Source organism: Amphibalanus amphitrite, unplaced genomic scaffold, assembly GCF_019059575.1.
Source record: "Amphibalanus amphitrite isolate SeventyFive unplaced genomic scaffold, NRLGWU_Aamphi_draft 001233F_arrow, whole genome shotgun sequence".
Taxonomy (NCBI): Eukaryota; Metazoa; Arthropoda; class Thecostraca; order Balanomorpha; family Balanidae; genus Amphibalanus; species Amphibalanus amphitrite.
Genome location: NW_024882726.1, coordinates 67,598 through 80,474, shown reverse-complemented (window position 1 = coordinate 80,474; position 12,877 = coordinate 67,598). Strand labels below are relative to the sequence as shown.

The 12,877-nt window shown below is 53.7% G+C and overlaps 1 protein-coding gene and 1 non-coding gene across 2 annotated transcripts in view; both read left to right on the top strand.

Annotated features, from left to right (window-relative positions):
• Positions 1–12,877, top strand: part of LOC122371341 (anaphase-promoting complex subunit 1-like) — a 53,565-nt gene that overhangs the window by 30,989 nt on the left and 9,699 nt on the right. Inside the window, exons 20-25 of the mRNA XM_043347587.1 lie at positions 231–676; positions 6,354–6,516; positions 6,824–6,921; positions 7,278–7,527; positions 7,915–8,041; positions 8,739–8,951. Of these exons, the coding sequence (XP_043203522.1) occupies positions 231–676; positions 6,354–6,516; positions 6,824–6,921; positions 7,278–7,527; positions 7,915–8,041; positions 8,739–8,951 (1,297 nt within the window). The remainder of the gene's footprint in view (positions 1–230; positions 677–6,353; positions 6,517–6,823; positions 6,922–7,277; positions 7,528–7,914; positions 8,042–8,738; positions 8,952–12,877) is intronic.
• On the top strand, positions 9,450–9,522 carry Trnak-cuu. Its single transcript has one exon. It is a non-coding gene; the product is annotated as a tRNA-Lys (tRNA).

The following is a 12,877-nucleotide window of genomic DNA, read 5'->3' as shown; positions in this document are numbered from 1 at the left end:
ATTGGACGGACTTTGGACATACGTTTTCTGAAATTGACACCTCTATTTCATGGTGATTATTTTGCCATTAATGAATGGAAATATAGCTCTAGTTTAATAGTTCTAACATCATTTTTTTATGCAAACCGCCTGCGTGCAATGGCCCCTGAGGGTCACTTTTTCATTGACGTTTGCGTAAAGCTACCCGCGTCTATCAGCGTTTTTGATGTCCGATCCCGCCCGCCCCTCAGGCTCGGAGTGCGTGGACTCTGAGCTGGTGCAGCTGCTGTGGCCGGCCGACCACCGGCTCGAGGAGGCGCACCAGATGCTCCAGTCCAGCCGGCCCGTCACCGTGGCCGCGCCGCCGCGGCCCGAGCTCTCCGACCACGAGCGTATGGACGAGCAGAAGCGGCTGCTGTACGCGCTGTGCCAGCGCACCATGGCGCTGCCCGTGGGCCGCGGCATGGTGGGGCTGCACTCGGCGGCGCCGGTGGTCACCCAGCCGCTAGCCGTGCCGCCGCTCTGTCTGACGGGCCGCGCGCCGCCGCGAGGCGCCACCGTCGACCTCAGCGAGATGGACCTGCCGGCCAACATGAACACGTGGCCACACTTCCACAACGGCGTGGCGGCCGGCCTGCGCGTGGCGCCCGACGCCGAACAGATCGACGCCGCCTGGATACTCTACAACCGGCCCAAGGTGGGAGGATAGTGGGGCTTTAAACGGTGGAGCAGGGAGACAGTCAGACCGACTGGCTGTCGGCTATCCTAGTATCTACACGTCCGTGTCTGCTATAATTATCTGATTTCTCCTCCCTGTTTTTTATTATTACATTATTCACCGCAATGACACATTATTGAAGGATCCTCACCAACTCTTTCGTGGTTGTTATTAACAATCAGCATGTCGGGAGAACATGCATAACAAAATCGCGTGTGCACAAGTGTTAATTAAATGAGTGTGACGAGAACGGGAAACTGCGGATGATTCAGAATATAAAGTAGAACTTGGAAAATGTGTACTTGAATTTCATTTGCATATCATTCATGGCGCGGTCGGTGGAAGAAAATGAAATGAACCCACCACAAAACACACAGAATCCTGTTCTAATTACTCTCACCGAACTGCAGTTTCGTGCTCTCCTGACGAGAGAAAACTCGACAGCAACACCACGGGCATGCCGCCCGACGGTAGCCTTGGATGCCAGTGACGAAGACTGGAGATTGTTTCTCTTTCAATGGGAAAGATACAAGACAGTCGCTGGACTTGTTAGAGAGGAAGCCATCAGACACGAGCTCCTATCGGCATGCAGCCCGGAGTTGGAAAGACAGTTGTTCCACTTGCGAGGAACAACTCTAAGTCAGTCGAATGAGGCCGATCTTCTCTCTCAGATAAAGGCGGTGGCAGTTCGTGGCCTGCATACTGCGGTTCATCGGAGCCAGTTCCACGCACTTCGACAGGCCCAAGGTGAGGATATCACGCATTTCGTAGCGCGGCTACGTTCCAAAGCCGCTCTCTGCGACTTCTCAGTAACTGCGCATAGACCTCACGCAGAAAGCACCGAGCCCGGCCCGATCAGTTACGAGGAGGACGTGCTACAGACGCAGATGGTTGTCGGTCTTTACAACCCAGAGCATCAAAGCCAAATTCTATCGGCAGCCGATCGGTATCCGACATTCGCACAGAAATTCCAGGCCCTTCTCACGATGCAGGCTGCCGACGATAGCGAGAAGCAGCTTCAGACGGGCGTGTTGCCGACCAGCAGACAGGCAGCACCAGATATTGCGGCGGCTCATCGCTCTGCATATCAACAGCAGCGACACAAACCTGACAAGCCGCCCAATGCTGACAGCCAGGAGGAGCTCAGTCCGTGTCGCTGGTGCGGAGGGCGGCACAGGACGTCCGGCAACAAGTACCAGCACTCATCCTGCCCAGCACGTGGTAAGACTTGCACAAATTGTCAGAAGCGAAATCACTTCGCTCGTGCATGTCGGGCTGCCCAGCCAGTGAGTGCAAGCGCTGAGTCGTCCCTGGACGCGTTCGGAGACGGTATGGATGAGATATCAGCGCACGCTAACGTCTCCGGACCGGCTCAGTCAGCCAGCGCCCTGCCGTCTAGCACTACTGCCAGATCTACAGTCTCCCAAAGCAGTGCACAATCAGTGTCTCACATGGAGTGGAAAGATGGTCAGTTCACGACTTGCCAGCCAAAACGCCATCCAGAACTTCCAGTCACGCTCACCATCATGCAGGAAGTCCATTCCAGATTCGGGAAGCGTCTCACAGGGATCGAGCGCAGTAAAGTCGACCACGGCGTGCGCGCCACAGCGTGCGCTGACACTGGAGCCATGACCTGCTCTGGGGGGATGGAGATTTTGAAACTCCTGCGCTGTCCGGAACACCTTCTCCTGAAAACCTCACACCGCATCATTGGCGTAACGGGCACACGATTGGAGGTGATAGGCTCACTTCTGCAGCTGAGGATTGAGGCCAAAGGACGAGTCACTAGACAAGTAGTGTACATCTCGCGCAACACGCACGGCCTCTATTTATCTGAAAGGGCCCTCAGAGACCTGGGAGTCGTGCCGGAACACTTCCCTTTGCCCGAAAACGGACCGGACGGATCTAAGGTTACGTCCCAGCGCACAGACCCAGATGAGGTCAACGAAGCACAGACCCACACAGCGCCCTGTGGGTGTCTGAAGAGGTCACCAGTGCCCGCGATCCCGGAGAAGATGCCGCTTCCAGCCGTCGAGGAAAACAGGGAGAAGTTAGAGCACTGGATCAGAGACCATTTTGCCAGCAGCGCATTCAATACCTGCGAGCACCAGCCACTCCAGGAGATGACGGGCACACCACTAGATATCCAGTTCAAGGCCGATGCAACACCGACGGCTGTTCATACGCCCATTCCAGTCCCCCACCACTGGAAAAGACAGGTAAAGGCCGGTCTGGACCAAGACGTACGTCTTGGCATAATTGAGCCGGTGCCACAGGGAACCCCGACACGCTGGTGTTCGAGGATGGTGGTCGCAGCGAAAAAGGATGGCTCTCCTCGTCGGACAGTAGACCTCCAGCGGGTGAACGAGGCCACCCTCCGAGAGACTCACCATACGCCCAGTCCCTTCAATCTCGTCGCTAGCGTGCCACCCGGGACAAAGAAGACTACCCTGGACGCATGGAATGGCTACCATAGCCTATCACTGGCCGAGAACGCGAGAGAAGCGACAACCTTCATAACTGAGTGGGGAAGGTATCGCTACAAGCGCGCACCTCAGGGATTTCACGCCTCCGGTGACGGCTATACACGCCGCATGGATGACATCACTGCAGGGACGGAGCGTCTTAGAAGGTGTGTCGACGACTCTTTGCTCTGGGACGGATCACTGGATGAGGCCTTTTGGCACACCGTGCACTACATCACGCTCTGTGGGGAACACGGCGTCGTGTTCAACCCTTCTAAATTCTCTTTCGGGGCGGACACCGTTGACTTCGCTGGTTTCACAGTCACTGCTGACGGGTACAAACCAACGGGACGGCTTCTCGACGCCATCCGTAACTTTCCGACGCCATCCAACCTCACAGGAGTCAGAAGCTGGTTCGGGCTGGTTAACCAAGTCTCCTACGCGTTTGCCCAGTCTGAGGTCATGTCACCCTTCAGAGAACTGCTCAAAACTAAAGGCAACAGCAAGTTTTACTGGGACGAGACTCTTGACCGACTGTTCCAGCAATCCAAAGATACCATTGCCAAGCGCGTGGCTGAAGGTGTGCGAGCATTTGAGATTGATCGGCCAACCTGCCTCTCAACAGACTGGAGCAGACATGGACTCGGCTTCATCCTCCAGCAAAAACACTGCCAGTGTGGCATGGAAAAGGCACCATACTGTGGGCCAGATCACTGGAAACTCGTATTCGCCGGGAGTCGCTTCACCACAGATGCCGAGTCTCGGTATGCCCCAGTGGAGGGAGAGGCTCTCGCTCTCGTCTACGGACTTCAGCAGTGTCGCATGTTTGTACTGGGATGTCCGAATCTCACCGTAGCAGTTGATCATAAGCCACTGGTAAAACTATTCTCAGACCAGTCGCTGGAGAACATAAAAAACCCACGGCTGTTCAGCTTGAAGGAGAAAACGCTCATGTACCGCTTCACAATCAAGCACGTCCCGGGGAAAGAGCATGTGGGTCCAGATGCTGCTTCCAGATATCCAGCCTCCAGCAGTGCAGCCACGCCCACACAGCTGAACGACTCGCTGAGCGGCTTTGCAGTCATGAGAGCTGAGCCGGCCCACACAGATACTGAACACGCACGAAGCATCCATGAAGCCATGGTGGCCGTTGCTGAGCTGGCAGCCTCCTCGGCCGGCTCGGACGGATTTCGAGCGATCACTTGGGAGCTGGTGAAGGAGGAGTGCATGGTAGACGCCACCAGCATCGACCTAGCGGCAATGATCTGCCGCGGCTTCCCCGAGACGCGTTCCGACGTCCCGGACCACCTCAAAGTCTTCTGGCCGATGAGACACGACCTGCATGAGCTCGAAGGCGTCCCATTCCACGGCCAGAAAATGTACATTCCACAGTCACTTCGAGTGGAATTACTGGAATGTCTTCACTCAGCTCATCAGGGCGAAGTGGGCATGAAAAACAGCGCTCGGAACCGATTTTTCTGGCCTGGGATGGATGCAGCAATAACACAGAAGCGAGCACAGTGTAAAACATGCCAAAGGATGGCCCCGTCACAGCCAAGCGAACCAGCGCTGGAACCGCCGTGCCCCGATTTTCCCTTCGAGATAGTCTGCACAGACTACTTCCAGCTGGCAGGCTACTTCTACCTGGTGTACGTGGACCGCTATTCAGGATGGTTGAACATCAGTCAAATGTCAGATGGCAAGATCTCGACCCTGGTCTCCGAGCTACGCAAGTATTTTGCGCACTGGGGCGTACCCGCCACCATTGAGTCTGACGGTGGACCGCCATTTAACAGCGAGGAATTCAAACAATTCCTCCAACAGTGGGGCATCAAGCACAGGCTCTCCTCTGCGCATTACCCCCAGAGCAATGGCGCTGCCGAAGTCGCTGTCAAAGCAGCGAAACGGCTTCTACAAGACAACACGAGCAGGTGCGGCCAGCTCAACACGGATCAAGTGACACGAGCGCTTCTTCAGTTCCGTAACACACCTGGGCGCGACGGTACGCGCGAGTCACCAGCACAGATCCTCTTCGGACGGCAGCTACGTGATGGACTCCCGACGCCGCACTTTGTTCGTCCCGAATGGGGGAAATTGAGGGAGCTCCGGGAACGTGGGTACGCTCAGCTGCACGGAAAGAACATCGACAAACGCTGCCTTGAGCCACTTGGCGTTGGGGACATAGTACAAGTACAGAACCAGCAAGGATCTCAGCCGACTCGCTGGGACCGCACCGGTATGGTCGTAGAAACACTGGGTAACCGTCAATACAGCGTCAAGATGCATGGCAGTGGCCGGCTCACCCTGCGAAACCGCCGCTTCCTCAGGAAGATACAGTCTCTGAACCCTGCCAATCATCAACCAATGAACCACACCACGGTCTACCAACGAGATCGCCCGCTCCTGCGCCCCAATGGACCGTCCGGAGCCCCCGTCCCGCCGGTCTTCAGTGCTGCGTCGCCGCCGGCCCCGGCGCCATTGCAGCCCGCCACCATCCATAGGCCGATTCCAGCATCAACAGCAAAGGCGACTGCCCGTGCGCCTCGGGCTGCCTCCTTAGCCCCACCATCAGTCATCCCACCAGCCAGCACTGATCCAGGGCAGCCGCTTGTCCAGCTACAAGCACCTTCGGCAGTTCAGCAAGATCCGCCACGCCGGAGCACACGGACGCGAGTCCCTACTAGGCGTCTGTCCATGACTCCACGTGGGCAGTCATACACAGAGATATCTGCCTGCTCCTCATCATTCAGATGGTGACATTTTCGACCACATACCCATGTCTGTGGTCGCGTTGGGGGGAGGGCATGAAGGATCCTCACCAACTCTTTCGTGGTTGTTATTAACAATCAGCATGTCGGGATGCATAACAAAATGCATAACAGCATGCATAACAGCATGCATAACAAAATCGCGTGTGCACAAGTGTTAATTAAATGAGTGTGACGAGAACGGGAAACTGCGGATGATTCAGAATATAAAGTAGAACTTGGAAAATGTGTACTTGAATTTCATTTGCATATCATTCAATTATTTTTTGCTTCTTCGCTATAATTCAGCGCTGTACCTCGGGTGCTTTATTCTCTCCATGCTCTGACCCGTCAGTGTCTCAACACCGTTTTTAGCATGTCCACCGTGCGCTAAAGTCGCCCAAATCGTATCTATAGCGCCATTCCCCGCCCGTTCTTCCTCAGACGAGTGCCGAGAACCCGGTGGAGCACGCCGGCTTTCTGATGGCACTCGGGCTGAACGGCCACCTGTCTCACCTGGCGCGGCTGAACGTGCACGACTACCTGATCAAGGGCAACGAGATGACGTCGGTGGGTATCCTGCTCGGCCTGGCCGCCTGCAAACGAGGTGAGTGACGGGCGCCACTGAGATGGGGTGGGTTAGCTGGGTTATTTAGGAGGGCTGCTGGCGAGGGAATGCTGTCGAATGGGTGAATTATGGCTGGGCAGGACGACATGTTGTAGCCACTTTGTTGTTTCTTGAGAATTGGAAGCACACGATTGGTTACGGCATAGCATTACATGATCAAGGATAATCAGTTATTATTTCTGCCTGCGTGCCATGTTCTTCGAGGTTGTGCTACCTGTTGCTATACCTCATCCGATTATAATATATGACAGTCGAGGCCAAGTCTCACTCCGCACTGTTCTCTCAGGTACGATGGACATTAACACGACCAAGCTGCTCAGCATTCACGTCGAGTCGATGCTGCCGCCCACCAGTCGCGAACTGGACATCGCGCACTCTGTGCAGGTATAGAATGTGGGAATTACCTCGAGCGTGGTAGACACGTAATTGGTCCTGATGGTTTTTGTACAGCTTTTGTAGGTATAGAGTTGAGCCTGAAAATACGAGGATGAGGTGTGCGACATTTGTTTTTAGTTTGTTTTAAAGTTATGCAGCCCTGCGTGCCTTTCTTAAAGCTACGCGACAAAAGTAATCCCCTTCTTTCGGTCAGGTAGCTGCGGTGCTCGGTGTGGGCCTGGTGTACCAGAGCTCCAGTAACCACCTCCCCTCCCCCTCCTTTCGGTCAGGTAGCTGCGGTGCTGGGCGTGGGCCTGGTGTACCAGGGTTGACCAGTAACCCTCCCCCTTCCCTCTCCCCATCAGGTAGCTGCGGTACTCGGTGTGGGCCTGGTGTACCAGGGCTCCAGTAACCGGCACATGGCCGAGGTGCTGCTGCGCGAGATGTCCCGTCCGCCGGGTCCCGAGATGGAGAACAGCTGCGACCGCGAGGCGTACGCGCTGTCGGCGGGCCTCGGCCTGGGTCTGGTCACCCTGTGCAGTGGCACCGACCAGCTGGGTATCACGGCCAGTCTGCACCAGCTGATATTCGGAGGCAACAAACCGCCGCTCACCGGTGGGTGCTGACGGGATGCTGCAGGGGCAGGGTGAGGGCGGATGAATGCCGTATATGGCGGTAGAGTTATACCGCCTGTTGAAATGTTAGATTGACTGGAGTTCGGAGTACAGTAGAGATGACTGTGCTAGCCATGTTAAGCTGTTGACACTGTTTGCCAACAAATATTACAAAAAAAAAAAAATCGAGACCTCGACTTCCTGTGATTGTCATTCTTATTTGACATCCTATTCAATGATTTCTCTCGCTCTCTCAAACATTGAACACCAGACTGCATTGCCGAAACACCCGCGTCACTTCCGTGCACTGACTGACTACCGGTCCGTCGTGCCCCCTATGCTCGCTCGCCAGGCCCTCACTCTGTTACCACCCACCGCTCCCTCACAGGTCCTCAGAAGGAGAAGTACAAGACGCCCAGCTACCACATCAGGGAGGGCGAGACGGTGAACACGGACGTGACAGCGGCGGGCGCCACACTCGCGCTGGGACTCATGTACATGGGCTCCGGCAACAGGTGCGTCGGCAGGGAGGACGAGGGACGGGTCTGGGGTGAGATGCTGGTTAGGTGGCTGGAGTCATAGTGGAGGAATTTGTGAGAGGGCTGGCATTGTTTACGGTACAAGAAGGTATTAAGAATATGCTTTGCAATAATAGGCAAAGAGGATCTTGGCTCTATCGTAGCAAGTCTGAACTGGTGTTCGAAAGGGTCTTGTGCCCTAATAAGATCAAGATGTGGCGTCAGCATGACGACAAACTTCAACTCTATTCACTAATACACTCACTGTCTCCTTGCGTTCGTGTGTGACTGCTCCGTCAGTCTCCGGCCTGTGTGGTTATAGGCTGTCCTGACCTGCGACCGCCCTGTCCGCCGTCATTATGTCTCTCTGACCTGTGTGACTGCTGTAGAGTCTCAGTCTGAACTGTGACCGTCCTGCCATTTGTCTGTCCGTCAGTCTGTCTGACCTGTGCTGTGAGTCTGATATCGCCCTGTCCGCCGTCATTATGTCTCTCTGACCTGTGTGGCTGCTGCGGAGTCTCAGTCTGAACTGTGACCGTCCTGCCCTTTGTCTGTCTGGTTAGTCCATCTGACCTGTGACCGCCATGTCCTCTCTGTCTGTCAGTCTGACCCGTGACCGCCCTGTCCGCCGTCATTATACTTGTCTGTCTGTCCGTCAATATGTCTGACCTGTGACCGCCGTGTCCTCTGCCAGGGCGGTGGCCGAGTGGCTGGCGGCGCCGGAGACGCTCTACCTGCTGGACATGGTTCGTCCGGACCTGCTGCAGCTGCGCACCCTCAGCCGCGCGCTGGTGCTCTGGGACCAGGTGGAGCCCTCCACCGACTGGGTGGACGGCCACCTGCCGCCGCTGGTGCGGCCCGACACTGAGCGCAGCCACCAGCCCGGCATGGACTACCAGACCATCAGGTATGGGGGGGGGGGGCGTCAGCCCGGCATGGACTACCAGACCATCAGGTAAGGAGCGCAGCCGGCAACCCGGCATGGACTACCAGACCATCAGGTATGGGGGGGGGGGGGGGGCGACAGCCCGACATGGACTACCAGACCATGGTATGGGGGACCCGACAGAGGAATTACCCGCTCACCAGGTACGAAAGGTGGACTTACCGGACCATCAGGTACGGAATGGGAGAGACTATCAGGCATTGGGAACAGGGACAGCCAGACGGTCCTGCAGGCGTGGAGGGATGGGAACCATCTGACTACCAGGTGTCGAGGGAAGGGGCAACAACTGCTGAAACATTAGGTAGGTACAGAAGTGAAACTACCAAGGAGACAGGGGCCAGCTACCTTAGTTATTCCTTGGCGCATGCAAACACTTCAGCTAAGCTGTAGGGAGGGAATGTGTGGGGATACTGTGCAGTCACTTTGTCCTATAGAAACTGCTGGCACGCTGAGCGGGATGCCCGGCTAGCTCAGTCGGTAGAGCATGGGACTCTTAATCCCAGGGTCGTGGGTTCGAGCCCCACGTTGGGCGGCTAATCTTTGAAGTATCCGGCTCTGAATCTGTCCGCCATGCTACCGGGGAACGTTGAGGGGTTTTGCTGAAGTCGTGTTGGCAGGATGTGCGGTGTTAAAGTTCACACGCCGGGTGTTACACTTCCCAAGGGAGTATGTAACCTGGCCTTCAACTGGCCCTGATGCCGCAATAATGCGTGGGACAAACACCAGTTCACATGACGTTGAAACGTTTCTAATCACCAGGCAGCGCCTTTGGGGCGACGAACGGAGCGAGGGAGAGGGTCAGCCTTGCACGTGCGGAATTTCCCAAAACTGACACCTCTTCGTTTTGCACGGAGCACGTGCATGTGGGGTTAAGGCCGCCCCACACTGGACCTCGCATGCGGGTTGCGAATTTGCGGGTTTTGAGTTTGTAGGCATAATACAGGCATGTATTAATACAGGCATGTAATACAGGCATGTATTAATGTAGGCATGTACTAATTCATAGAGTGATTAGACCAGTGGTCGGCAGGTCCTCCGGGGTCGTGCCCCCTTTTTTGGCGCCAGGCAGGGCCATTACCCCCACCTACCAGACCCCATTGGTGATACAACCAAGGTTGCTGAAATTCCATACTTTTCCGTGACTCTTTGGGTACCATATCTGCGAGAAACCGCAGGCCCCCCTCCCCTGCGGCTTCTCGCAAATATCTCAAAAACGTTGGCACAGAGCGCCACCATTTTGGAACAATTGATCATACATCGTTTCTGCACATGTTGTGAATATTTCAGACCAGAGTCACTCAAGGTCAGGTCACCAGATCACGTCAAGTGACCTCACCTCAGTAAAGACTGTAACGCCTGCTTTAGCTGCATTGAGTGACAGATCTCTTTCAAACTTTCAGGAATTGATAAAGGCAACAGCATGTACAAAATTTGTATCTCGGAGATTTGATGTCGGTGACCAAAGTTAAGGTCAATTACACGCCCTCTCCCATTATCAATGGGAGAGGACGCAAAGTAAATGGTAGAAAATTGAAAGGCGCCTCTTTTGGACCAGTGTCATTTCTTACACTGTGACACTCTTATTTACAAGTAAACATGACCGCTGAACCGGAAAATTGCACCCGTAACCCCGCTGTATGTCCCTGAGGTCATTTCAGGTCATGAATGGTATAAGGCATGCCAGAGCGATGAAAATGCCTTAGATGTGTTCAGCTCGACGATACGGATCGACTGATGTGCAACAAAACCTTCGATGCTTCTCGACGGGAGGATCACGATGCTGATAAAAGTGAACTCTTGCGCAAGTTTTGAGTGACAAGTTATTTAAGAAAAACTATCAGCAAGCAACGTACATTTTGGCACTTTTTGTCTCCTGCAGGCTAAACCGTTAATCTTCGGTTGAATCTGAGGGCAGGCATCAGAAAAAACGTTAAAGAGAGCTATCGAATGCGTTTTTCCGCAGCGCTGTAGCTCTATCCTTTCCTGAGCTATAGGCCAGTTTGTCGAAAACTGTCAAAGGTTGACCTGGAAATTAGCGAAATTTTACGTTCGATGACCTCTGGTGACCTGACCTTTGATTTTGACCTAAAAAAGTGACCATATTTTTTTCTTCATCATTTCTTACGCTCTTTCGATCGCCGACTACGGCGTTTCGCTAGTGACCCAGGAGCCAAGTTAGTAGGGGGTGTTCAACCTCCACCTCCAGCAGGGCGTGGAAATCCAGGAGCCCCAGCGGGGCGCGGGTTAACCCCCATACGTATAGGGGTAGCGGGTATTTTTCGGGAATAGATCACGTTAAAAGGGTCGGATTACAAAAAAAAAAAACTGTACCCTCGAGCCGATCATTTTTATCTGTCCTGAAAATGGCATGACCTTAACCCGAATAACCGTTGATTTGTGAGATCTTTCTTGAGATCATGGCAGGCCAAAAATCTCACTTCAAGAAGTTACAGCAGGACCCGATTTACTCGGCAGTTGTTATTGACCTATGGAAGGTCACCCAATGAACAACGACCTTTAATTTAGGTAGCAGCGGCTGCTCATCTTCACGGGCAACACGCTCAATTTTTCTGCAAAGCTCCAGCTCAGAGACCGAGATGCCCAGGTCAGGGTGCAATGGACGACTCCTCTCCCTTGCGTTAGAGACTGTGAAAACGCCAATAGAAGAGCGCCGGTTAGTACATGACAGTTACTTTCAACGACTGTACGGAATGGTGAGCAGCTACATGAAAACTGACATGCGCCAGATAATCAGTTCATGCTTTGTGCGTTTGACCTCGACTAATCTTTGAATCCTGGGGCACAACAGTTGCGATGTTTGTCCCATCAAGGGAGCCATTAATTCTAAAAAAGATGAGGTTTTCTCAGCGGCCCTCATTACCCCCCGCCGAAGGGCGTCATTACCCCCAAAGGGGGCATGCCCCACCATTTGCCGACCCCTGGATTAGACCGTTCCCTTGTGGTAACTTCATGAATGCAGTGAAGCCGGTACACCTTCAGAAAATTACATATAGTCGCAATACCAGCGCAATGAACCAAAATTCGACTCCAACGAAAAACTCGCAAATCTCGCACAACTCGCAGACCTCGCAGCGAGGAAAATCGAAAGTTGACTCAAAATCAACTTTTGGATTGCGATGCAAGGTCGCTCGGAAGCTAAAAGCATGCTGACTCGCTTGTTAGATGGTAGTGTGGGCCATTCAGCTAAGATTGTATTATTTGATATTGAATAAACCCGAAAACCCAAAAACTCGCAACCCGCATGCGAGGTCCAGTGTGGGGCGGCCTTTAACCACATATATCGAAAATAGTCCAATACTTGGTAGAAGGAATTAAGCTACCGTACAAAAATTACCGCATGTAAATCGGTCAAGTGGTTGCGGAGATATAAGCAGCCTCGCAAAAGCGTGACCACGGCCGGCCGCTCCATATATGTACAGAAATTCCTGCTGTTCTACGGGCTTCGCTCGCTCCGTAACAAGAAGTCTGGAAACTCACGGATAATGTGCGCTCGACATACGCCGAATCGCGATTCCGGCCTTTTGCATGATCTCGGGAAATAGGTTACAGGTCAAAGGACATTTGGGTCAGGGTCATGAAATTTTCAGTCTGTAAATTCGATTAATTTAAGGGCACTGGACGTTTCGTCGCGATCGGCCGCCTTTTACGCGAATTATCGCAAAAAAAACGAGGGGGCTTCATCCGACTCCCCCCCCCCATAAGTGCGAGGGCTAAGAAATGAAGCACTCTGGAATGATCAATATCACACTTCTGTTTAAGAGCATATACCATAGCATAGAGCATATACTGAACCCTCCTTAAAAAAAAAAAAATATTTCCCGTTCAAATGCGTGACTATTGACTAGGCATAGCGTAATGAGGATTTT